The sequence below is a fragment of the Gavia stellata genome, chromosome Z (genome assembly GCF_030936135.1).
Source record: "Gavia stellata isolate bGavSte3 chromosome Z, bGavSte3.hap2, whole genome shotgun sequence".
NCBI lineage: Eukaryota > Metazoa > Chordata > Aves > Gaviiformes > Gaviidae > Gavia > Gavia stellata.
In genome coordinates, this window is record NC_082637.1 from 66,761,762 (window position 1) to 66,788,861 (window position 27,100).

Consider the following 27,100-nt stretch of genomic DNA (forward strand, 5'->3'; position numbering starts at 1 on the left):
TGATGATCTTACAGGTCTTTTCCAACCTTAGTGATTCTGTGATTCTGTGAGATTCGCCAAGACCAAGTGCAAGGTCCTGCACTCGGGTCCAGGCAATCCCCAGTATCAGTACAGACTGGGGGATGTAAAATGGGCCACAAAAATGGTCAGAGTACTGGAACACCTTCCCTGTGAAGAAAGGCTGAGAGAGTTGGGGTTGCTCAGCCTGGAGAAGGCTCCAGGGAAGACTTCATTGCAGCCTTTCAATATATAAAGAGGGCTTAAACAGAAAGAGGGAGATTTAGATTAGATATAAGGAAGAAATTTCTAATGATGAGGGTGGTGAGACCCTGGAACAGGTTGCCCAGAGAAGCTGTGGCTGTCCCATCCCTGGAAATGTTCAAGGTTATGTTGGACAGGGCTTTGAGCAACCTGATCTAGTGAAAGATGTCCCTGCCCATGGCAGGGGGATTGGACTAGATGATCTTTACAGGTCCCTTCCAAACCAAACCATTCTGTGGTTCTATGATTCTACGCAAAACTACTATGTGATACAGTTTTTAAAAGGAGAGGAACAGAAATTTGAGGTGAGACATCCTTTAAGGCAGAAATCGGGTCTCAAAACTTAATCAGTGCATTTTTAACATTCTTACTAAAAAACCAAGCTGCTACTAGATCAAAAAATTAACTTATAGAAACAAGTATTAAAAGAAATACCTGATTTTTTTTTTAAAAGTTCACATATTATTACTCATGTCAGTAACTCATATGCTTTTGCCTAAATACCAGGTACAATTACTCACACATGCAAACACTTCTGATTTTGGACTCTAAAGTAAGTCTGATGTTTAAGGTAGAATTGCACTTTATATATATAGCCTATAGTAAAAGCCTGGAAGAGTAAAGAAACTTACCATTATGCCACCAACTACACGACACCAGGTGTCAGAATTAGAGTTTTAGCTTACAGTCACATTAAAGGTATATGACATGCAATCAGATTCTAGTTTACCCTCCTCTTTCCAAATAAAACCTAAACGTTCAGCTGCAGTTCTGATTTCTCCCTGCTTTATACTGTATTTTTGCAAATGTTATTTCGTGCTGAAGGGCCCAACCCCTGGTGCTCAGAGGTTAATTGGAAAGCATTTGACCCCTCAGAGGCATTCAGGCAGATTTCTTGAAAGGAGAATGGCAATCACACACTGTCAGTTTTGATTTCATTAAATGCAAAACTGACTATGTAAGGATTTACGTTACACAAAAGGTAGATTTCTACCCCCGAAGAGTAATTTTGGTTGCTAGTCAAACTTCTTCCCTGCTTCCCCCTGGGAAGAAAGTCTGTGGAGAAAAGCATTGCACAGATCACAAGAAAGGCAGGAGAGTTCCTGGAAGAACATTTCCCACTAGCGTGGGACGTGTCTGAACCATTTGTTTAAAAAAAGCATGACCCAGAGGCTTGTAAGCAACATGTGGATAGAATGTAATTAATCAGGAGTGAAAACTAAGGTAGAATTCTTCTGCTCTCTCTCGTCTTCCACCTCAGAACAGCAATGGGAAGAGATCACTGCACTAGATGTCGTCGTGGTACTCCCCGTACTTTGCTGTGACAGCTTCCTCAAGATGAACTGCTGCACCACCCATTAAGGCAAATGCTGGGTACATTATGCCAGAGCAGTCCACCTCGCACTCATAAAGGCATTTCATACGGCCTGCATCGTAGAACCCCACCTTGCCTTTGTCACAGTCGAGGCAGATGCCCAAGCACGATGGCAGGGGAAGGATTCTGCTCGCTGGATCCTTGGGGGCAGCAGGTGTTGTAGGGATAAAGAACTTCTTCATGCCTAAAGTGACCAGTGTGAAAGGCTGTGATGAGTCAAAGAAGGCATCTTCACTCCCACTGTCATGACCACTGTCTTGCTCGTATCTAGAACAGAAAAACAACCATTTGCTTTTGTCAAATTCTGAAGGGGGAACAGTGATGTGAACTGGAGAAAACATTTTTGTAAGACAAGAAACACCACATGATCACCTGCAAAATCTTGTGGGGTAAAAATATACCTAAGCCAGGAGGGAAGACGCATTTAGTAGGTGGAGAACACTCACTTGGGCCACTTCAGACAATAAATAACAGCTAAACACTAACGAGGACAAGACCACAGAAGGCTTTACTAAGGAGTGGATGTATCTAAATGTACTCATGCTAGGTAATCATTAATGAACCTACAGGTATAGTAAATTAGTTAACTTGAAAAGTAATTTAGCGACTATGACTAACGATTACAGACAAGGTACGTTTAACTTTATTTACATAATGTTAAATGACACGAGTAAATACATTTAACATTACTGTTGTCCTATGAGTTTTCCACACCACTGCTGTATTACATTGTCTTTAAAATTCACAACACAAAAAGTAGTGGTTTAAGTTTTTGGTTTGGTGGTTTGGGTTTTTTTAAAGTGCTCTGCCTGGAGGTTTCCATGAACCCCTGTTTCCCAGCTGGTTACTGGGGAAAGTTTGTGGCCAGATTTGTTCAGTCTACATGCTTTTCCCCCCTACTTCTGTCACCAGATGAAGACACATTGGAGAAGCACACATTCTTCTGTGCCGACAATCCCTAGCTAGGTTTGCATTTTCGGGATGTCTGGGGGGAGATTGGATTTGTGTCAGCCAAAGTTTTCCAGGTATTTGTGTGGATAAGGAAAAAGAAATCAGGAAATCAGGATCTAATTTCTCACTTTGCACAAAGCCTCCATCTGACTTTAAGCAGCTCAAGACACAGGTGTTCTTACACTTTCAGTATGTTACACAGGAGGAAGCTGATACATTTTTTACATTCCTGAAAAAGTTAAGAGTCCTCAGGAGATAGCTTCCCAGCCTGCAGTTCCTAGACACATCCAGGCTTACTACAACCATACTTCAGAGCTGAAATCTTTTTATTGGTTTGTCCACTGTACTTTGGCTTGTGATCAGTAGCACTGCAGTACCATATGCAAGTGTATAGTCTGGGATAAGCCAGTGACTTGGAATCCACCGTGACGCAAGCTGCAGCAAAGATACACAGATATGCACAGTGAACATTGTACCTCTGAATGGCTGCCAAACCTAGTATGCTAAGGAAATTAAGGCAGAGTCTTACTATTGACAATTAAACATTGCTTCAATCTTGCAAGTGATGCTTTTTTTTTACCTTCTTGCTTTAACTGGCATATCTTGACACCTATAGGAACCTCATTTCTTTCCCAAAAAGAATGAAAATAGGACTCTGGATAATAACGACACCTTTCTGCTAATAGTAGGGGATGAACAGGACAACCTGCTTACAGCATATCCTTCAAGCTACTTTCCACTAGTTAGGTTCACCTTGTGTACTAATTGCGACCAGACTCACTCTTAACTTATTTTTTAAAAAGCCATCTCCTTATATAAAACATGTATTAAGCAAGAGTCTGCAATTTACCTTGGGCTGGTCACATCATGGGTATTATGGAACAATTTCTGTATCTTGTTGCTAGAAACAACTCCCACTTTCACCAGGTATGAATAGGCTTCCACATGAAAAGCCCAGAAGTGCTTCCCTTTGGCAATCCCAGTGTCGCCAATGATGTAATCCAGGGTTGTGTAGCATCCGATCTGCATGCGCTCAGATCCCAGCAGTAGAGGAAATCCAGCCCTGCTTTCCACAGAGGTTCTTCCTGGGTTCAGCAGGAGATGTTCACTGTTGTATCCACATTTGTCATCAAAAAGAAAACTGAAAACTGAAAAACAGTATCCAAAAAAATTTCCTCTTAGTTAAGTATTCGGCTTTCTGTGCTTATAAACTACATTTTAAGTCATGCTGGCATCAGAATTTCTCACTTTTAAAGGCTACCAGGAACGTCATGCAAGTTAAAACGGTCTCAGCATGCCACCTACTTAACCTGTTTGTTAACAGTGCTTCTAAACATTTATGCAACCGGTAACAGTAGAGTAGAAGTCTGGGAACTACTGGAAACCACCTACAGCTCTTAACACCGACAGACGCAGATTCAACACCTTGTGGACATAAGAAAACCCAATACCTGGAGCTGGAGGCGTACGCAAAATAACTTCTCGGCTCCAAGGGCTACAGATGGACCCTTTATATCCTCGAACTCTAAAGGCATAGGAGCTGTCATCATCAAGATCAGATATTACTTTGCTCTTGCTGCAAACTTCGATCTCCTGCCACGTCGCACTCTCCTCTTCTCTATTAAGCTTATGATACTCAAGAACATAGATATCAGCTGAGTCTGTCTTCCCAGGGCATTCCCAGCTGATCAGAGCTTTGTTGTACATTCTGCTCTGCTCTTCATTGATTTCTGGTATTTCTAGACCTGGAATGCCAGAGATTCAGGAGAAAAAAACCCTCAAATTTAGATATATGTTGTTTTAGAATTAACCATACAAGCCCTTTGTTGAGTGGCTATAGCACTTGGCGCGGGGGCAGAGGGGGGGGGCGGCAGAAATCTGACTCAATCAGTTGAAGAGCACAGATGAGGATGGTTCCATTCATGCACTTACATAAATCCCTTACTTTCTGTTTTTACTTCGAAGTTGTATTATTTATTTTTGCTGGCAGCTAAAAAAGCATATAAAAACCTATTCTTTTCTGTCATGTTAACAAAAAGCTTCTAGGAAGACCTAGTATTACTTAACTACAATGTTTTGGAAGCCAATGTAAACTGGTACTGAATGCAATGGCATCTTAGCTTCTTTTTCAAAGCTGAAGCTAGCATTGCTGCCAGGTAATGCCTTGTGGATCACAGAGACAGAAGGGACAATGCAAGTCACAAGACTGAGTTCTGCAGCTGCAGCCCTGCATAAGTTTTGCCTCTTTCCAGAGAAGCCCTTAAAGTCGTAACTTGAGAAAGACCTGATGCTCTCACAATTTACCATTGGAATGGAAGGACAAGTCACCAAGGATCTCTTCTTGCTTAGCTATGTCCACCACAAAGTCTTCAAAAGTAGTTTCAGCTGCTGGCCTGAAGCTCTTCAGAGATTCAGTAGCTTTTTGGATTCTGAAAGCACAGAAGCAAAGGGATGGCAGAACAGAGAAAAGGGAATTCACATGTGTGCATTCCTTAAAGTAAAAATGCTAGGTTTTGCTTTAAAAAAAGTTCTGTTTTCATGTACTTACTGACGTCTCCCAGAAATTTCTGTCTCTCTAGACAGAATTCAAATGCAAAATTTAAGGCCTTTTGTACATCAGTGTAAAGGTATCAGTGTAAAGATAATGAAGAGGTAATCGTTCAGCTGGTAGAGCATTTTAACAATTTGGGGCATTATGTTCAAAGAACAAAATAGATGTGAAGCGCTAATGGAGAACAGCTACTAAGATCAAAGACTTTAAAGCCAGAAGAGACCTGTTAGATTAACTTGCAAATACCCGATACAATCTCTGAGCAAAGGAATGTGTCAGTGACCTGAATGGGCTACCCTTCCAGTGCGGTCCTACTGAACAAGGCCAGGTGTTGTCACAGGACAGAGCCCCTCCTGACTGCTGTTTCTTAACGCACACCGTAATGTAGCAATTTCTACTGAACGGTACTGGGACCATCTCTGAGCCTCTGCAATACAAGGTACTGCATTCAGTACTTTGCTAGCAGGTGTCAAAAGAATATGACTGACCAGACATCCTGGAACAGTATCTGTACTTCAAACAGAAGATAATTAAGATACCTGACATGAAGCTGTTTTGCTGTTTGAACAAAACAAGATGGATCAGTTTCTTTAAGCACCTCTTGAGCATATCCTACAAGGCCATTATTTTCCAGGAGCCCTTGATATTCCTCTGCTTGCATTTGCAATTTTTCCAGCCTTAAATTCTTAGAAGTTTCAATTGCCCTAAGAGCTGCGGACTTCTTCTCTTCTAGGACATGAGATAATTTCTCAAAGCTCTGAGATGCTTCTTCTTTAGCTCGTTCACTGTTGCACTAGGAGGGAACAAAAGACATTTTAGACAGATTCCACAGCACTGTGGCTGTGTACAGAAACATACCTAAAGTTGTTCAAGGTATCACAGCAATCTAGTCATCCATTTGACAGACAAGACTAATGAGCTTTGTTATGCCCATCAGCACTGAAAATGTGATCAGCACTGCACCCAAGCTAGTAAGCGTTTACTGTATCAACACAGAGAACGAAGAGCAGGAAAGTATTCCTCTGATTATGTCCTGAGTTATGCATAGCATGTGTCTAAACAGCTCATGGAAAAGCACTGTAAAAACAGGTCAGTTTCTGAAGTCTTCATGCCCAAGAGCTAGGTGCTCCTCCACCTTCCCCAACCACACTGAGATGGGGGTCCAGCCCAGCTTCTCACATATGCCCTCAAAACTGTAGGGTCACCTCTAACTAGGGCCCTGGATAAAAGGAACTACAAAGCACAGAGACAATCTTTATCAAGATACAGGCAGGGCCAGGAGCTCCTGCAATTTCTGCCATTGTGTTTTTCAGCTTGTACGTGAGCTCCCAGCTCTGACTCTTCTGCAGGGAGATTTTACTCTTAATTCTGACTTTATTGCAACATCCTCAAGGCAAACAGCCAGTGTAAATTGTGAAGCACCATTAATACACAAGAGCTATAAGTCTAACCCACCTCTCTTTGATTAAGGTATCAAACAAGCTTTATTTCAATTAAATTTACAGCAGCACCCAAGACTTAACTTCCCTCTGTATGTTGCCCATATTTCCAACACTGTCAGGATTAGGTCTTACCGTTTGTGATTCAGGACTATCACAAACTGTTCAGAAATTGTTTTACTGGCTAACTGAAAAAAGCCAAAGGATTTGAAACACTTCAGTGAAAACAGTTTGAGTCTCTGCTGTGTCCCTGCAAGGGCTATCCCCAGACAACACTCTTACCTCTGTTTCTTTCAGCAGCAGATCCAGCTGTGTGATGTGAGCTTTCACCTGGCTCTCCTTACTGATGAGGTACTCAATATCTTTTGAAAGCTTCTCCTGTTAAAACAAAACAGCGAGCTAGCAGAATAAGGGTATCCCACCCAAACTGACAACCAGCACAGGCAGGTCATCCAGCTAGCACTCGCTTTATCTAGTTACAAGGACAACAGCCTGCCACCAGTTATGAGCAGAAACCCTGCGGAGAATTGCTCAGTGACCCGCAATGACTGCTCAGGGACATCAGGCCACTGATGTGGGCAGGACTGGGGGCACAGCCTCTAAGGACAAGAGGTAACAGACTCTAAGGACAAGAGGTAACAGCCTCAGCTGGCTCAGTCTTCCCCAGCCACAAGTGTCACCTTCTCTTAGGCTAGGAACATGAGGCTTCAGGACGTTACTAAAACTTACGGAAAAGCCTTGTTAGTTATTAACTCATTTGTAGTAAGATTTGCTAGAAGAATGAGTGGTTCAAAGCATGAACTTATGAGTGTCTCTGCATTTCCTTACTTGCAAGTGTTAACAGCTGTACAGGAAAAGCCTTGCAAACAGGCAAGGAGGACAAAGAGCACAAGGCAGGCTGGTCTGGTCTTTTTTTTTTTCTCCCCCTTTTTTTTTTCTTGTGAGCAAGAGAGGAAGAAAAGGAAGAGGAGGTAGAAGCAATCATTCTTTAACAACAAAGCAATGTTTGCAAGTCTTCCCTGTTGTACTGTGAATTAACAGCTATGCAACTTCAGAAACATACAAGGTCCCAACAGATACTTCCGATGCAAATTTTTCAGGAGTGCTTCTGAAGTATCAGCTAATCCAAGCCACAAGGACACTTACCTTAAAAAAGCTAGATTGTAAAGTATAAACTGCTTAAACCTTTTGCATTGGTCAGTACTGCTGTACAGTTGGCTAAAACAAGGTGGAAGGACTTTTAAGGGGTTATGTTTCAAGCCTCATAGAAAATACAGTTTCTCAGAAGTGCGCTATGTCACACTAATATATATATTAACAGATGTTGCACAACAGCATGCCTCATGACTAGTTCAGTGTCCTCTAAACACACATCCTGGCTTCCTGCCAGAAGGAGTTTGCCCTTACACCAGAAGCTCAGTACTTTTCCCCTTCTTAAGGCCAGGTCCAACAATATTTATTTTTACCTTAAGGGTTTTGTAGGCAGTGCTCATGGTTGTTACTCTATGGTTTGCATGACATCCACCCAGTTTACAAAGATGACAAACAGGCCTTCTGCAGATTTCACAGTACATGTTTACCCTCTCCATTTCATGTTCTGGACACATCAAAATCTGAAAAAAAAAAAGAGAGCAGAGAGAATGCAGGTGTACTTCCAAAAACTGAGGTGCTCAACAAACCATCAAAACACTAAATCACCCCACAGCAACATCTGATTTCATCAGTGGATTTTTTATATTCAGTGTATCTTCCACCTTTTATATTTGTCTATGCCAGTGAAAGCCAGCAGATGAACACACACAGTTTCACGAGGTTCACAGTGAGTAAACCTGTAGCGATGTCTGTGTACACATCATGTAGTCTCCATACTGCAATCAACCATTTTGCTAATCCCTGAAGTTGTTTGCGTGCCTCAAGCTCCCTACACTCCTGTTCAGAGCTGTAAATGCAATATATAACACAGCCACGCTGTCAAGTTTAACTGTGTCCATGCCAGCATCTCTTGAAACAACTACGAACTGTCTTAAAGCAAGAGTTGACATAATACTGTAATGATTTAAATTTAAGCTAGACTCTGATCAGCCACATAGCCATTGCTCTTGGAGCAACAGATGAAATGCAGCCACACCACCAGTCACAGTCATTTTAAAGATAAAAGGCTCCAGTGTTTCAATTTTTCTGTCTGACTCCAATTACAAGTTGTTCATGCTGAGCACTAATTCCAGTACCAGCTTAAACAGCATTGCGAAAAAGCTGGTGTTTGCTAAAAGTCATCTTTCAAAAATTGAACACGTTGAAGTAACTGCTCGAAGAGGCTCAAGCAACAGATAAAACCGTCTAAAAGGGGGGGTGTGGGTGTGGGTGTGTGCTTGTGCACATGTGTGCATGTGTGTTTTAAAAAAAAGAAATGCTTTGCCTCATTCCAGAGCACTGAAAGACATTTGGGTCCATCTACTCCATGTTACCAAAGAGAAGCTCTTGAGAAAGCTTTTCAGTTTCATGTCAAGGAGGAGAAGACAACATCAGTGCCAACAGTCAAGCTTTAAAAGCATCATCTTTTAACACACACACACACACACACACACACACACACACACACACACACACACACACACACACACAAAAGAAAGGACAGGAAAGGGCTCAAAAATAGAAGTGAGTAGCATAAATATGGACACACTAAGCTAAAATTGCAAACCATCTCTGAAACCAACTCTCAAGCCCCAAATGTTATCTTAGTCTATGGTGAAAAGCCCAAAGACACCAGTCTCGCTAGCACCTGGGTACATAAGACTGTCATTCAGCAGAATATGCAATAAGCTATCCCACTGTCATTGACTGCTGGATTCAGGGGGTGGTGCGAGGAGGGAAGGAAACTTTCAGGAAAATCATCTGTGCAGGCAGACATGTCCAAAACTGCAGTCATGCTGTCACCAAGAACAAAAGCTTATGGTTCACTCAATGAATAACAGCAATAGTCAAAAAAGGAACAATGGTCCCAAAAAGCAACTACTGTTGCACAGATATGTCTGAAGCTATATGCAAATGCTGCAACCCAAATTCTGTAAGATACGGTATACTTACCTTGGGTCTGAAGTTGGTGGTTGGTCCTACATATTCATGTTGGGCTTTCACAGTTCCCCAAGGATGGTGTATTTTGAAACATTCGTTGCAATAGCTTGCACTGCAGTCCATGCAGCTCTTTGTGGACTCTTGAGGTGGAGGTTTGCAGAAATCGCACATAATAGCAATGGCTGCCCTGGCTGCCTGTCTGTATCTTTCCACAATGGTTTCCAAAGTAAAGTTGCGAAATAAGCCATTGATGCCACGTTCTCCGAGATCAATATCCCGCTGGCAACCCGGACAAGGAAACAGACTCGATCTAGGAGTCAGTGAATTACGTTTTCTGCCTGTGTAGACACCAAATCCTGATTTAGGAGGAGTGTAAACAGAAGAGGTTTAGATTTTAAAGAGAGAAGCACAGGAATTTATGAACCAATTTCAAACTATCGTAGCACATCATCCAAACCAGTACAATACCAATTCATATGCACTCTGCCAAGCCAAAGAGAATACATTTGCCATGACAAGGCAGTGTAATGTCTGAGTTCAGGGGGCATTACAAACTACTACTCTAAAACTTAATTCTATGGTAAGGTTAATTTAGCTATTCCAATCCTATCTTCTTCGTCTAGTTTTGCATGTGCTCAAGCCGCAGCCTTTCAAAAGACTAAACACAAAACCTTCCGGAAACCAGTTGGTTTTAGGCTAACTGGCTGCCCACATAGAGAGCAACAGCTTCGTAACACACTGAAGTGTAAGATGTCTATTCCCAAAGTGAGACTAGTTATTCCCAGACAAATATAGCCAACTTGGAGCTCCCTGAAGTTTGCTTTGGCCGAGTCAAACTTACCTGGCTTACCCCAAGAGGCATCATAAAAATATAAAGAGGAAAACAAGAGAACTAGTTATCACCAGTATGAATCTCAGCCAAATCATTCAGTCAAAATATGTAGAGGCTGACTTGGCCCTTGCTGAACGGCCTTGATAAAGGAGGGCTGCTAAGTAAGCCCCGCACACCAAAGGGGATGCTGAGACGGTTATGTCTGAGAGATTCCTCTACCTTGAACTGGGGAACCACAGATCTGCATGGTTACACAAGGGTACAGCTTATCTCTTTTCATTTCAAAAGGGGACAGTAGAGAAGCTGCACTCCTATGAAACAGCTATGCACAAATTTCACCTCTTCTCCAAAATAAAGTGATCCAAGGCTCAAGTAAAGTCGCAAGCCTAGGGATTCTTTGGAGCCTGTTCCAGGGGATGGCTCACACAGACCCAAAAACTATTTGCAGGGTAACATTCTTGAGGCTATCAAACAGAGAGTGCATCCCCACGTCTCACTCATGAACCCACAGGGCACAACTATCAAAATTAGTCCTTTATGTATTACTGAAGCAGGTTAAGCCAGTGTTTAGGCTTAACATGTATCCTCTCAGCCTCCCCTTACAAAGAAATAAAAAACCATTCTCTCGAGATGGAGCATGGTTTTAAGATCCCCTTGAGACGACTGCATGTTGGTATAACTAATTTGTAAATAGAGGTATGACTTAAAGCTGAATTCTTAGTGTTGAAATTGGTTCTTCTTCAGAAAGTGAAATTTGGTCCCATCTGTATTTAGTGAGTATCTTCCCATCAGAAATGTTGATGCTTCATTTCTTTTTGAAGTGTCCTTTGATGCTATCCAAAAGACACTTGCCTTGTTGTCACTCTTCTGTGGGTGCTTCACCCAACAATCCAAAACCTCCCTACCTCTCACGCCCTTTCCAGTTTCTTTAAAAAAACAAACCAACACTCCCGTAAGAAACTAGTTCCTTTAAAAATCTTCAAAATGTACCCCATGGTAGTTATGCATGACTATCATCTAAGAAGCCACAACCAGAGCATGAATAAATGTCAGTCTCAAACTCAGCTGGTCTCATGCTTTTCTGTAGGTTCTGAGCAGAACAGCTAGACTGCATTAACAGAACAGTATGGGTGACATAAGGCACCGGTATACAATTTTCTGGCTAAGGGAAGCAGAGATTTTTTTTTTTCTTTTTTTTTTTTAGTACTTACTTGAAGTGAATTAATTACCCAAACTGCACATCCTGCAGTACCTGTAACTTGGCATACACAGCAACACACACATGCAATGCACAGCAACAGCAGTGAAACGCAATCTGTATTTCCAATGTATGCTCCGAGCTAGCACTGCGCACAGGAACACAAAGAGATCTTCTACACAGACTTCTACAATGGCCTAAACAAAAAGATGATTTTGCATGCAGTGCCATGCAGTCAACAGAAAGGGATCTGGAGTACTTACATTTGCTAAAACTACGAAAATAATGATACAGTGTCGTATGTACAGGGACTGCCTACAAGCAGTATGCTATAGCAGAGAGCAAGCAATGACAAAGCAAGATAACAAGAAAGAAAAACATAGTGCAGTGGTCAAGTTTAAAAATACAATCTGAAATTTGTATCCAGTCGCATGCTTTTGAAGTCTGGCCCAAGCGGCTCAAATGTGAAAGGGGTGTTTGTTTAACTCAAAGGTGAGTTCAGCTGCATCCCAATGGAGGCCTTTCATTCTGCCCACGGTGGACCAAAACAAGACCGTCATCATGAGCCATGCTCTGCGAAGACTGGTGACACTCTGCTTACGGAAAGCAATCCAGCATCAAGGAAGTCCTGCGCACCTTCAGATGTCTCATCCCTTTTCACTGACAGCACTCTAAGAGCCCAGGATTGGTTTTTTCCCCCTGTTTTAAACCCTGGAAGTTTACTTGCTAAGCTTCTTGGCATGCTCTGCCGCTGTAATACTTCAAGTATGGGAACACTTTTTGCCTAGCAAGTGTTAAAACACTAACATGCAGTAAGAATTAGCCTGCTTTCTGCTTATAGGATTTCTACACTCGTATTTTAAATAGAAAGCACTGATGAAGTGGTAAATCATTTCGAGCACTATCTTTCCTATCTGTCTTGTGTCCAGTTTGCTAAAACTGAATTCTGCTTACACACACACACAAAAAAAAAAAAACCAAACAAAACAAAAAACCCAAACTCCACAAAAAAACAGCAGCAAAACCCACAGATTTTCTAGTCATAGTAAATGTGCAGCTCAGAGAAACTTAGGTCCTCCCCGTATGCTCTTTTACTCTTTGCCAATCCAGTTTACAACAAACTGTGTATTTTGTGAAATATTAGGAATCATCACAAGACATTTTCCACTGTGGTTTGTAAACAGACTGTTCCACTTGCAATGAATAGCTCAATCAGTAACTAAAAAATTAGTGCAACATATGCTCATGCTCACACTCCAAACTCACAAATATTACTATACAGATTGCAAAGAAGCAAGTCAGGGAGCAGTCTTAAGTATGTCTTTTAAAGACAATGTTTAAATGCCCTCTTCCCAAGGAGAGGTACCAACACTTAAAATGCTGAAAAACCCAACCTGCAGCTGATGGTGTACAAAGGGATAAGACATCTTAAAGATAAAATCGTGTTTTCCAAGTAAACAGTATCACCAGAATTCTATGGTTATGGAAGACATGGAAGTTAAATGTGTGAGAGTTTAAAAAAAAATATTTTAAAAGTCAACTGGATTCTCATAAAAGTTTTTGAAAAAATATAAATGTATACTGCCACCCCCCCAAACTCAGTTAATGCTTTTGGACAGATTTTTAGGAAGAAAGGAAAGAAAAAAAAATGTGAGAGGAGTCAGTAGCTGCAAAATGCCATTTTCAGATACTTTAATCTTCCCCAAATCAAGGGTGCTTTCTGCAAGAAGAGCAGATAAGGACAGCTTTCCAAGAGCTCTGACGGTGTCCTACCGTATCTTTGTTTTACAACACTTTCAGTCTTCAACTGAGGCAATTTAAACTTCCCCTTCTGATTAGCTGCTTTGTCCTCCACTGAGTGTGAAATTCAGAATTGTGTTTAGCTCAGTTCATGTCTTTCTTGAAGGACACAATATTCCTACGGATTGCTCATGTGCCTGCCAATATTATGGCAACATGGAGCTTTGGGGGGTTTTTTCCCCGTTTTTGACAGAGCATCACATCAAAAAAAGAAATATTTATGTTATCAAGCCCACGCAGTGGCTGAGATGCTCAGATTAGCTCAGTTTTGGAAATTAGATGTACTTAAAACAAAGAGACACTGCCTATCCTTCAACCTGACTGCGACACTAAGCATGCCAAACATTACAAGTGTATCAATTTAAAATATTTAGTTTTCCTCATATATTCATGTGCTGTGCTAAATTGCCAGATCCAGATCTACCTACTCAGATTAACATGGTGTAAATTTCAACCTGCTTCGTTATCAAATTAAGTGGGCTCAGATACAATGAAGAACCGGTATTACCTCCATTTAAAAGTGATGGCCAACCATGACCTCTCAACGTTACAAAGATCAATCTAGTAATTACACTTCACTATGAGTAAGAGAGCAGTTTTACTGAAACTTGAGCATGTAAACTCTTGAAAATTAAAAAGCATGGGGCAGGAGGGTGACTGTTGGGTTTGTGTTTTAAAGGGAAGAGAGAACGTGCATTTTTGCACCCATCAATGTATGTTCAGTCATGCATACACACAAGAAAAAAATATAATCCAACCATTAACTGAATTCCAGTCCAGTTGACCTTTAAGTCAGTGTTAAACAGAATGAAAAGCTTTCCTTATAGAAGCTCTTTGCTGTACCTTTGCTCACTGCAAAAGCCATTTTGTGGACTTGACCACTGACAAAAAGCTATATGCTAACCAACAATATTTAACTCGAGATCTAAATGCTAGACTATCTCTAGCCAATACAAGAAGTGAAGCATTTCTACCTCTCCACCCAAAAGACCTCCTCTGTGAGGCTGCGAACAATGAACAGAAAGCCGTTTAGAAATTGAAAAATGAGATATACCATTGGTTTACAATGGTTCAAATGAAAAGCATCAACTGTTTTCTCTCCTGTGGCTGTTAAACTGCTGCAGGGCTGAAAAGCAAGAATGTTTAATTTCCTAGCACAGGAAACAACTGTAGTATTTAAGCAGAACAGAAAAAGGGAGAAAGAAAAGATTTGGAGGGGGCACAGGGAGAGATATTTCAAATATTCAGTTTCTGCATCATCTGTCAGTGGTGCGCAAGTGTCAACATAACCACATTACATGCTTTAATTACACCAGCACTGTAATTTCACTAACATTACAGAAAATGGATTAGCAATAATAAATATCCTTCATTTTAATTTTATATGCAACATTTTTTAAATAAAAAAATATTTTATATACAACATGAACAGTGGGAGTTTTTTAAGCCAACACATTAGATCTTAAGAAGCACACGCACTCCATTTCAACTGAAAAATAAAGAGTTCCGGCCTTTTACATTAAGATAAATTGTATTTGTAAGCTCTATGTGCACAACAAATACAGAACATGGACCAGTTCCTTCTAGCATCTCAAGAATTTAAATGCCAAAATCATTTTAAATAGATGATACTCCTCATGAAGATAGCAGGGATTCCTTAAGTGAAAGAAAGATAAAGAAAAAACCCACAGTGGGAGGAAGGAGTCTTATATACTTTCAAATACAATAGTAATGTCTTGACAGTGACATGCCCTGCACAAGGCTACCAGAAATTCCAGTGTTTTTTTGTTATACACGTGAGGCCCCACTTTGGATGTTTTCTTGTATGTTTGTTTCTCCTATGGAGCTGTTCTTTTACAAATTCCTGTAAGGATCACCAAACTACTAAGGCAAGGCAATGCACAGTATGGGTACTTCAGATGCAAGATGAGAATTGTACAAATGTAGCTTGCAAGCTGGTTGAACATTACTGGTACCAGAAGGCTGAGAGCAAATCTCACACCCCACATAGCAGTGGAGCTATAATACCTGTAACATTAGAAGCAAAGACAGTATAACCTGAATGTCCAAATGTATTCTCTAAAGCTCCCATTTCCATGTGCTTTTCATTTTGCAAATTTGAACTGTCTGAGATGCTAATTTGCCTGTGATGTGCATCTGCCCAGTGCTCTCTGGGGGGAAGCCCATTATTTCCAAGTCTCAACACTATCTTGCTACTCATCAAACACGTGTGAAGTCTTTAGGAAAGCATTCATCTCCCTCTACTAGCAGGTCAGATGAGGAGATAACATACATAACTTCCCGTCAGTTTGCTGGGATGCTGGCAGACTATTGTGGATTTAAAGATTACAACCCCTGCAACAACTTGTGTGCATGTATCTCAGGGGGGCAGGAGCACCAAGAACGGGTCTTTCTTGCCCTGTCGTCAAGGACATAACGAAGCAGCAATGCTAAACCTTGCAAGCAGGGCAGCCAACAACTGTGGCAGCACTGCGAACTGAACTCTGCAGATCTAGTAGCATCTAAATGTCAGGTTCCCAAGGGAGCTCTGCCTCCTCTGTGCACAGGGTGGACGGTGCCACAGCACTGCCTGCGCGCCCCATCATGCTAGATCACTATTTCTACTGCCCGACGGAGAGCAAGCTGGAGGGCAGCTTTTCACGGAAGATTAAGGATTACCTCCTTACTTACACTGCTGAAAGCAGCATGGGGGGCCTGGTCTGATACATGGGGCCATGCGCAGCCTGTCTGATACTCCCACACTTGGCAAGCCACAGTTCTCACAAGGAGGTCAGGTCACCCACGGTGCGCACACCACTCCTTAGGCACCCAACCTGGTGCCCCGATGTCCACGTTGTAAAAACATGTAGTGGACAGCTGCAGCGGAAACTGGTGACCTCTTCAGTCCATGCATACAATGCCGTGACAGAACATCATGCTTACTGAGGAAAAAAGGGACTAGACCTGGATTTGGGAGATGGCAGTCACCAGTGGGCTCTCTTCATTCAAACTTCACATAATGCTGCAGGTAGAGAGAGCTTAGAAAGCAGCTGAAATGTATGCAGAGCTAAACAGTGATTGTGGGGCTGTGCACCCCATATCCAGAAAACAGGACTGTAATGAAGACAACTAGTTATTTCGTTTGGGGATTCCCCCAAATGATGCAAGCCTCAACCTGCCAAGCTACAGCAAACACAGCATTCGCTTATCAAACTGATTCTGAAAGAGTACCAGTACTAACAACTCAAGAGTTGTTTAAAAGAAGTGGGTGAAATAAAATATTTGAGCTTTGAAAACTGGGAAGGGGATGATAAACGTTAGTAACATACGAAATACAAGACACAGCTTTAGGGTTTGTCTTGTGGGCGACTCTTCCAGATCACTGCAGACTGCGGTTTTAAAGTGGACAATTATGTCAGAAGGAAGCCTAAAAGCCAAGATGAGGTTTCTTTCAAGAAGTACTTTCGATGTATCTGTGTAAAAGAACAACTCATCTGTGGATTACACAACAGCTGTAAGAATCTTTCTAGTGTGACATCACAAAGAGCATGAGGAGTGCTCCTTAAAGCTTCCAGAGCAGACCCCACTGGAAGAGGCGGTTAGCGCAGTCTTCTTACAGCCATCTGTCTCCCAATTCTGCAACCGTGCAACAACCATCATCTATGGAAAATGATTTATTGTAAGCGTAATGAAATGGGTAGGACAAAACCATCATTTGCAAAGTCTGCAGAGGCTCAGAAGGAAGTCAATTTAGGCTGGCCGAAACCTGAGAGAACCACCTCAATAGTACTACTGACAGGCAATAAAATTGCTGAAATCTACACCTCAACGCTATTGAACATGATGCTACTGCATCTCAATGTAACTGAAATACAGGGATAAACAAATACAATGGTTACAAAGATTTACAGGACGCCACAAAGGCGGATCTATTATATATGAAATAGAGTGCACTGTCCTTAAAAATATTCCCATTGTTCTTGCCACAGAATGAACAAGACTCGCACTATCCCTGAGTCGTCTCTTTAACTGCATCAGGAGTACCGGGAAGACATTTTACCAATGCAGACACAATTCGGCTCAAGTCAGTCGAACACATAAAATAAGGAAAACGCACAAAAATTCCGATACGTACCTGATCTACTGATCCTGTCAATTCTGTCCATGCTAGAGGAAGAGATTTTAATTCGAGGGCTACTCTGATTAGAGGATTCAGAGCCTCCATCAGCGAAAGAGTCTTCAAATGCAAAGAGTATTTCTTTCACACATTTGTGACAGACATTGTGCTGGCAAGGAAGGATCAGTGGATGGGTAAATAATTCCTTGCATGCTGGGCAGATGAGCTCTCTTTCGATACCCTTAATGGTAACCTTCATGACAGAAAGAGGGAAAAACAAGTGTAAGTGCAGAAAACGTGAGCCAGCAAGACTTACTGCACAGCTGTATGTCTGTATGTCACAAAAGCCCAGCGCTCTAGAATAATCGTTGCACACATTCTAGCTGGTTTGAGGCATTCCGCTGGTTAACGCTGCAAACAAATCTCAATTAACATTTATGAAAGCACTGACAACATTCATTTCAAGTGAAATGCACACCGCCACTAGGCAAACTCGGTTCATCTTTAGGTCATGTCTGCATTGCAGGGGAGGAAAGGAGAGGAGGGGAGTAGTCTTAATTCCACTCAAGGACCTAGTGAAACGAAAGCAACCATACTTCTTAACAATAGGAATCCATATGTTTAACTCAGCTCACTCGCTCGCTTTTCAAGAAGGGGGGGTGGGGGAGGGAGAAAAAAGAAATCAAGCGTCAGACTGGTTAAACAACAGGCTTTCCCACCATGTAATTCACATTTAAGCACTGGAACTGCCTTGACTTCGTTAGGCTAATAGTTCGAGTCAGGAACATTATCTATCTATCTATTTATTTATTTATTTCCTGCACAAAGAGCCGCCCGTGGATCTGTGCAGCTCTTCAGTAATTTAATGACCCCACAGCCATCTGGCACTGCGCTCCGAGGCCGGAGTATCTGCCGGGAGAGCCAACGGCAACCGAAACCCAGCGAAGCATCAAGTGGCGGGCGCGGACACCGGCTGCCCAGCGCCCGCTCGTCCCCTCTCGGGTGGGTTTTCACCGTCCAGCCCGCCGCCAGACCAGACCGACTTTATTTATGCGCCTCCAGGAGCGGTTCCCCCGCCAGCACCGAGCCCCGTCTGAAGATCTAGGGGCCAGCCCTGCCCGCCGCCCCAGCACCTCGGGCTGCCGCCGGTGCCGCTCCCAGCCGGGCAGGGACGAGGCTGCCGGCGCACACCGCGGGGGACAAACACCCCCCAATCCACCGCCCCCCCCGCCCCCCCGCAGCACAGGGCGCAACAGCGGAGGGGACGACAAACCCCCGTCCCCAGGCTCCCGCCGCGCTCACCGGGCTCTCCAGCCGATCGCCCTCCATCCCCGCGCCTCCTCCGCCCGCCGGCTCGGCGGCAGCGGCTGCCAGCCCGGCAGGGCGCCGTCAGGCCGGTCTGGAGGCGGCCCGCCGAGGGGCGGGGGGGGGGAGCGCCGTCCGCTGGGCGGGGCCAACGGCGGCGCCCAGCGCACAATGGCGAGCGGGCGCGGCACCGGGCACCAGAGGCGCGGCGCCGGGGCGGCCACGCCCACAGCGGCAGCGGCCACGCCCGCAGCGGCAGCGGCCGCGCTGCCGGCAGGGGGCAGCGCGGCGCCGGGCCCGCCGCGGCGGTCCGGCCACCGCCCCCGCGCCGGCCTCCGGGGCGGGGCCGTCCCCACCGCCACCCGCGGCTCTCCGGTCCCGGCAGGAAACCGGCGTCTTTTCTTATTATGATTTTTTTTTCTGTCGCCAAGCGGCACCGGAGGCGTCGCCCACGCCAGCGGCGGGGAGTATTTAGTGCCTTCGCGCTCAAACCCCTGCCATTAATAACCTCCCGTGGTAGCAGATGTTACCCAGGTGTGTGTCGGTCCCTGGGGACAGTAACATCACGGCACGCTGGGCATGGGAAAGCGAGCTGGACCGGGGCATGTTAGGGGCGTGGTAGGCACGCACCGGGCGGCTTTCGCGGCAGCCAGGACGGAATAAGAGGGGAGGAAGCGGTTATGCTCGTCTGCACCCCCTACCCTCCCCTTACAGAGTGTTCCCATTGGAAAAGGTGCAGCGAACACCCTTTTCACTGCCAGCCAGAGCAAACGAAATACTTTCACATCTCCAGCTTCTTCAGGTTTTGGCAAGGGTGCAGATGCAACTGTTGCAGACAGAATGCTGTCTGTTGTTAACGTAGCACTAGGCTAAGGGAGAAAAATCACTAGTTAGGAAACGCAGAGCGAAAGTATACAGTGCCCTTACATTACACAGCGGAAGGAGGCTGGGTTAATTAAAACAGATGGAGCCCGGATTATGTGAATGATGAAATGCTGTCAGTTTGACAAACCCTAAATTTGACCTACTTGACTGTTTAAAAGACTGACATCAGGATAAAAAGTTCCTTTTTCCCCTCAGCATTACCCTTCATATGAGTCAATAAAACAAATACGCTTTAAATGTCTTATTTGGGTTTTGGTCATTATTTACATCTGGGCTTCAGTGACCTGGACATGAAATTTCAATGGAAAATTACACTCAGAAATCATGAAGACAGAGGTGATGTTTCTGCACGCCTGGTGTTACGAAGAACTAGAGAACACATGTAAAGATGTTATTTCACATCTACTTTAGAAACCACCTTCATAAGAATACAAAGCACTGCGCTTGAAATGATTCTGATAATGCCAGTAATGCACAGTCTGTATATTCAAACTGAAACATGTTACTTAACTGAGGCGGGGGAGAACGGACTGGTAAGGACATGAGTTGTCAGCCTTCCAACTATGTTTTGAGTAATAATTTGCAAGCTTCTGAATAACTCTATTACCCCTTAACCACCTCCACCATCCCCAAACTTCCTGATGTTACAGGCAGGCTTTAAAGGATGTAGCTCTTAATAAGCCCTTGTCTACATTGGCACACTACCCATCGCTGACATCGGATGTGGTTTATTTGGGGCCAAATAAACTATCAGCAGCAGACCAGAACAAAGCCCCTTTGGCTCTGCAGCCACCTTTGAAACAGTGTGAAGAAATTGGTCTTTGGTGGCACAGCAAGGCAAACCATTCTGCACTTCATGCCAGAGGTGTAGATGCCAGCAGAGGTGGGTGTCCTAGCGTGGACAAACCTAGAGCACACATTTTCCTCCTGTTGTCCCACAGCCTTCAGATGGACCACAGTGCCAACTACTGTTATGGCCAGGACTTGTGAGTGACCCTTTGTTCAATCCCTTAATAGATCATTAAGGTATTATCTTGTTTGTGTGCATGTTTGCTCTGGCTTCAGGGTACTTTAGAGCAGGATTTTAATTACCACCTCGTCCTCCACCACATTAAGATGTTACATGGACGAAAAGGTCCTTGAAGGCCTCCAAAGGGTAAAACTCCCCCTTCTGCATTCGCACGTTTTTACTAGCCTTTTGATTCATCCTCAGCCTAGGACAACTACATTTCAGTGCCAAAATCCACATTAACTTTAAGGTACTGGGAGGAAAAAAACCCCAACACTTAGGAATGACTGGAACATTAAAAAGGTAAGAGCGTAAACCACTCTCAGGAGAGAGTCTGGTCATTAGCCTCTGCAGAAGGGGTTAGTAAGACCAGCGTAGCAACAGAAGTCAGACCTACCCTCCTGCTTTGTTTCCAGACGCGTGCGTTCATCGTTCATAGACTGGACACTCATTCTGCTAACGAGGGACTCCTTTTACATCAAGTAATACCTGGAAAGTGTCAAGGTAGTTCAACACATTCTTCATAATTTGCACCTGCCCCCTCAGCAGGCAGGGTCTACTGGGGTGTTGCTGGCATGCTTTGCATTCCCAAGACAGCAGCACAAAACAGAAACTGGAGGGAAGCAGGAGGGGCGTTGTCATCCTATTTTCCCTCCTACCTCAGGTAAGAGGTGCTTGTTAATTTAATCAGTGGTATGCAGCAGTGTCCCAAGCCCTCATTTGCACTATCAGTACAATTCAAAGAAGGATGCAGCACTGGTTTTCAACAAGCCATAAAAATCCTACTCCTGGTTTACAGAGCGATTGGGGTCCTACTGCATGAAGCAACGCAGCCCTGCCTCAAAGCACTTGGGACAGTTTGGCAACACCTCCCCTGCCTTCAGTAGTCAGGTCCTCAGACCAAAGCTTTCCAAGACATTTTTTTACGCTGCTTTTGCAGCCATGGCTCAATCCTGAGCCAGTTCCCTGCCGCTCTGCACTCCTCTGACTGAACTGCTGCTACCTGCCTCGCACCAGGCTTGCATCAGAGCAGAGCCAATGCAGAGATATGCTGCATGAAGAATGAGATTTGTTCCTGTGCTAATGTAACTGTCCTCGGGACTGAGTTACCAGAGAGATACTTTTCTCCCTGTGCAGTGGAAGCATTTTCTGCCAGGATGGATGTCAGTGGGCTTTTAGCCTGCATCACCCTCTCTGTAAATTGTCAGTGGTACAATTTGCTTCCCTACGTAGCCCTGAAAAGTTGAACCTTGAAGATCACCGGTTTCCCCAAGATTTTCTCACTCATGCAGGCTGAAATATATACCGTTCACCCAGCAATAAGGCATGAATTTATGCTGCATGAGAGAAATGCGTCTCTTTTGGCTTAGGAATACAGGCTCGTCTTTGTTTCCTTGATGGTTACGCTTCAACTGCATCACCCTGAACAGCCAGCAAGGGCCTATAGACCTACATGTTTCAAAATGAAAATAACGATGACTTGAGGACCTCTTGTCATAAAACAAAAATACCAGTCCCTAATCCTTTGATTCTGGTTGTTTATCTGCTCTGCAGAGATGTGCTACAGGCCCATAACCCTTATAGTTGGATGGGTTTCCTAAAAGATCCCATAACCTGATCAGCTGGACTGAACAAGTTTGGAAGGTCACATGAACCACTGCTATGCACAGAGCACTGAGCCAATAAAGACTACTCATCGAATGGCCAGAATATTGAGATTGCAATCAGCTTTAGGTAGGATTTGTAGCTAGCACATCTCAAAGTGTGCTAGGCTGGCTCAATGTATCTTTACTTTTTCACTTACTGACGCATGTACAGTACTCTGCTTCATGCCCAGGACACTTGGAAAGCAGGGGATCCAAAAGGCAGCTACAGACAACAGTCCACACAGAGGACTCCGCTGTTTCCCTCCAGACATTGTAATCACTTGCCAAGCAAATGAAAGAATCATGATGAAAAAGCTTCCCAAAAATACATGGTATTCAAATCAAAATACCATCCAGCTCTGAACTAGGAAAGAATCATGCCTGTAAACGAGTTATTACTGTTTAGCGGAAAGGAAATGTAATGGTTATTTTTAAAAGGATTTGGAATTTAAAAGGTTTACATTTAAAAAAATAGAAAATGACATTTACGGGAAGCCCAGCCACAGGTTCTGTTTCTGACACCATAGAAAGAGGGCACAAAAATTATGAACAATACACACGTAGCACACAGGGAATTGCTATTCTGTCCACTGCCTTCTCGCCTTCACTTCAGATCATAGCTACCCCTGTCACCCAGGGAAAGGCTGGCAGCTCGCCCTTGCCATGTCACAACCCATGCTCTTGTAGGTGCTTCAGAGAACCCACTGCTGCAGCTATGAGGACATGTCTAAGCCGTGGAAACACACCTTTGTCACACAGGCTGACTAATCCAGCTAAGTAACTCAGATTAAAAGCTGTGAAGACAGGCAAATTGGATTTTAACGCCCTTTAGCTGCTAGATTTCAAACTCAGACTCCTCTGCAGTATCTAACTTAAGCTGTCATCCGAAATCGAACTCCAAGTTATCTTTACAAGCTCTCTTAACCCAAGTCACCTGTTTGTGCAAATACCCCTCACAACATAGACATAATCAGGCACGCTTCTGGATACTGTGTAAATGGGAGAAAATCTCTGTTAAAGCAATGGGCTATTCTCCTCACAGGGATCCAAACAAGGACTTTCATACACATAAGCAAGAAATACGTAAAGCTTTATCTTCTGAAAGATGAGGAGCAGAACTCCAGTTCAGCTGAGTCAGGCAGCCCAAAGCAACCCGCCAGCCCCTACAGCCGCTAATAAACTTCGCTGTATTTCTTCTCTCCAGTTCCTCACGCGATTCGGTTTTTGTACCCCTGTGTAGCTCTATCCCTTACTTTCACCTAGAGAAAAGCTGAAATGCTACCATGAGAGACTTGTACAGCAGTTACTATATGAAATCAGGCAGGAGGGAGGGACAGAAATCGGTGTCATCTGCAGGGCCCAGGTGGAGAGCATGCAGAATTTGAAATGCTCTTAAAAGTATTTTCATATATTTCTCATATTCACATCATGTGGGTTTTAGGGCTTGTTCTTAGTAGTATCTGCTTCTCTAAATGCTTTTTCTGGAGAAATGTTTTTAAAGCTGTTCCTTATGAACCCCAAACTGTCAGTTTCTGCAAACCGTGTGGAGGGTCAGAAAAGACAGTCAAACAAAGCAAATGAGGGAAAAAACAGAGAGGGCAAGGGGTTTGAATCAAAAATGGACCAGGCCAAGATCCTTATTTCAATGAAATCAACAGCTAGTGCACAAGGACAGTGTCAGTGTTCCTAGCCTGTCTCTGAAATTCACATCGGTTTATGTCGATTTACTGACTTTATTCCACTTACAGGAAAAAATAGATGACAAGTATTGGTATCGGTTACCCCATCAGACCCAAGTATTTCTTTACAGCATCTAAAAATTCTTTGAAGTTAATACTACAAGAGAAGCACATGCATTCCAATGAAGAAAACATACATCTATGCAAGTAAAACCGTTTTGAGCGAACTGAGGGTGAATAATTGTAGGGGTGTTCTTGTGTTTGACTACTGCAAAACGAAACAGTGAAGAAGAGAGGAAAAAAAAAAAAGCCTGAAACCATTTCTGGAATATTATGTCATTTTGAGACAGTTGAGTGTCCGTCCTTGCTGTGATTTGAACTGGGATTTCAGAGTCCTGAAAGAAGGCCATACAATCTCCTTCCGCCTCAGTGCCTCTGCTACAAAATGCAGTTAATTGTTAATCTGTCTCACAGGGGTATTTCGGAATGCTCAGATGCTGCTGTGACATTTGTGACAGGTGCCTTGGAGGCCCAGAATATCTCACCCAGTATTGTGGTGAGCCTAAACAGATGTTGTGGATATATGGATTACACAAGGACCATCTTATTGGAGCTGAAAGTGCCAAAGGAAAGAAATGCATCTTTCTGTTCCAAGCGCAATGAGCAAGTTGTGTGTGTAAAACAGTCAGAGGGGAATAATGAGTACAGATCATTAAAGAAGTAACAGGTTTTTGAAGTGACATTCCCCCAGGGAAAACCGATATATAATGATTTGCCCTGTGTGAGAGGCTTGACAGAGGCTGCAAGCTAAGTGGAAAAACAGCGTGAGTGCTAAAAGAGGTCACGTCCCAGGGTCTACAAGCTGATGTATTGTACCTGTTGGAACCCTATGCAGCGAGAGGTGAGTGGGCAAGTGTAAAGTATTGTTATTACGTCCTGTTTCTCTACTAGTTCTTCGTTCAGTAAAAGCCAGATGCTTAGCAGTTAATTCAGAGCATTTTAATGCTCTCAAGCTTTGTAGCAAAAGCCTTATTGATGTGGGAGAACGGGAAAGGGAAAGCTGGAGTTGCTGGGACCTCTAAGCAGTAATACCCTGCCCCTAAGCAAATACAGTTTACCATGCAGAAGAGTCCTTTTGCTGGCATGATTTATGTCACCTGAGAAAGCAGCTTCATTATCCCAGTAAAATACCTCCAAGCTGCTGGGTAACATCAATAAATGACAAAGGACCTGTAATCTAAAACCCCGGCCTGGAGGTAAAGAAATGCAAAAGGAAAACATGGAGAGCCAGAGGTCTCAGATCCGTCCCTTGGAGACCCTCAAGCAGCGAGTGCCACTATGGAAAGTCTGTGAAGGTCACACAACTGCTACTGCTCCTCTTTTCTTCAGGTACATCAAGTGTCTCTGAAGATAGGACTTGGCAATGTGATGCTCTATGTATAAACAACAGCACTGTTTGTAATAAATATGCATGTTTCATACTACTGTGCTAACTTGGCTGTCTACCGAACCATATGCTCTTGCAGAGGGCGTCTGATTCAAGCTACCAGCACAGACTGTTTAACTGTGAGAGAAGGGGCAGATGTAGCACCCCACTACAAGGAAATCACAGGCAAAAGGAGTTGCTTGCCTGTAACGCTTTATCATTTTGTGTGTTGCGTAAAATGGACACTAACAAGACCTGGGCATCTGAATTTTCCTTTTGAGCCCCAGGCATGGTTACTCCCAGGCAAGGAGAAGCAGAAAATCACCCAGGAAACTCCTCTCTAACCCTCTCTAAAGGTTCATCCACGACTTTTAGAAGAGGGAGTGGGGGAGAGGGAGGGGGAGGAAGGGTGGGCACAAAAAACGGGGTGTAAGGGCAGCCTCTGGAGTTGAGCTGGAAGGTTTTCAAGATGCGTTTGGAACAAACAATCTTTCCAATAACACCATTGTTTGCCACACTTACCTTTAACTTTAAAAATACCGACTACTTAATTTTTTTTAAACCCACCACAGCAGAGTCTTTGGGGGGAGGGCAGAAGCGTTCCCTGTTTTTTATATGTGTCAGCAGCTCACAAATACAAGAAGTTGGACTTCCCCCTCCTTTTTCTACGAAACGCACATGCTAGCCTCCCTCAAAATACTTGCAAACCCTGAATCATTTCCTGGGGGCGACACTTTCCACTCCACCATTGCCCACAGCCAATCCAGTTATGGAGCACAGAAGCAGCCCCCAGTAACGGGGTGGCATGGGCGCAGCCCGCCTTAGCGCACCCCATCCACAGATTAGCGGAAGGACAAACTGCCACACGCAGAGCAGAAGGCTGCAAAAGAGCCAGATGCCTAACTGTGCCGGGCTGGGTGACACTTCGCATTTTATTCTTTAACTTTTTCATCCGACAGCCTCGGAAGCGTGCGGCAAGTACTGGGCGAGCCTCCAAAGTACATCAGCTCTAAAGACGAGTCAAGTTCCCACCTCAGAAAAAAATTTAAGGAGGGAACCGACTCTCCCCTCCAGGCACATCCCCAGCCGCGCGCCGCTCCCGGCGCTGCCGCCGCCCCGCACCTCCACGCGTGTCCCGGGGATGCCTTAGCGCACCCCCATCCACACGCCGCTGCCGGGGACCCCCGCCCGGGCGAGTCCACGGCCGTGCCGCCCCTACCTTGTCCCGCTTCAGCAGATCCGAGATGTAGCCGAAGCGGCCGCCGTCCGCGGCCATCGCCATGGCCCCACGCTCCACGCGGGGCGGCCCCGCCGCTCCCTCCGCCCCCCGCAGTGCAGCCCCGGCCTTCCCCCGGTGCTCCCCGGTGCGGGGGGGGCGCGAGCCGGCGTGGTGCGGGAGATCCTCTCCTCGCCTCCGCTCCCGCCCGGTGGAGAATGCTCACGGTACCGGGGATGCCCGTGAAAACCTCACACCCAGCAGCAGCGTGGGCAGACTGTCAGGGCACGTCGAGGTGCCCAGAAACACCGTCTCTGCTCAGATGCTGCGGCCGCGAG

At 44.3% G+C, this 27,100-nt stretch overlaps 1 protein-coding gene across 5 annotated transcripts; it reads right to left on the reverse strand.

Moving 5' to 3' along the window:
* Window positions 1-1,548: 1,548 nt before the first annotated feature.
* On the reverse strand, window positions 1,549-26,828 carry TRIM36 (tripartite motif containing 36). Of its 5 annotated transcripts, none has more exons than XM_059833995.1 (11): window positions 26,766-26,828; window positions 17,615-17,849; window positions 14,454-14,483; window positions 9,662-9,987; window positions 8,044-8,190; window positions 6,860-6,955; window positions 5,678-5,931; window positions 4,892-5,016; window positions 4,039-4,332; window positions 3,438-3,735; window positions 1,549-1,903 (listed from the first exon to the last, which is right to left on the reverse strand). In XM_059833995.1, exons 1-11 carry the CDS (start codon window positions 26,826-26,828, stop codon window positions 1,549-1,551), a joined length of 2,223 nt encoding a protein of 740 aa, XP_059689978.1. The 5 variants fall into 5 exon arrangements, with proteins under 5 accessions (XP_059689978.1, XP_059689981.1, XP_059689983.1 ...); XM_059833998.1 differs by lacking the exon at window positions 26,766-26,828 and adding an exon at window positions 18,899-18,925; XM_059834000.1 differs by lacking the exon at window positions 26,766-26,828 and adding an exon at window positions 11,379-11,388 and having other exon boundaries at window positions 9,662-9,983; window positions 17,615-17,660.
* Window positions 26,829-27,100: the final 272 nt, after the last annotated feature.

Excerpts from the sequence above, each read along its gene's own strand:
- TRIM36 (XM_059833995.1), bottom strand. The coding sequence starts at position 26,828 with ATGGCGATGGCCGCGGACGGCGGCCGCTTCGGCTACATCTCGGATCTG. Across the intron at positions 8,191-9,661 it reads CCACCAACTTCAGACCCAAG|ATTTTGATGTGTCCAGAACA; the intron begins GTAAGTATACCG and ends TTTTTTTTTCAG. Across the intron at positions 6,956-8,043 it reads CTGCCTACAAAACCCTTAAG|GAGAAGCTTTCAAAAGATAT; the intron begins GTAAAAATAAAT and ends TTGTTTTAACAG.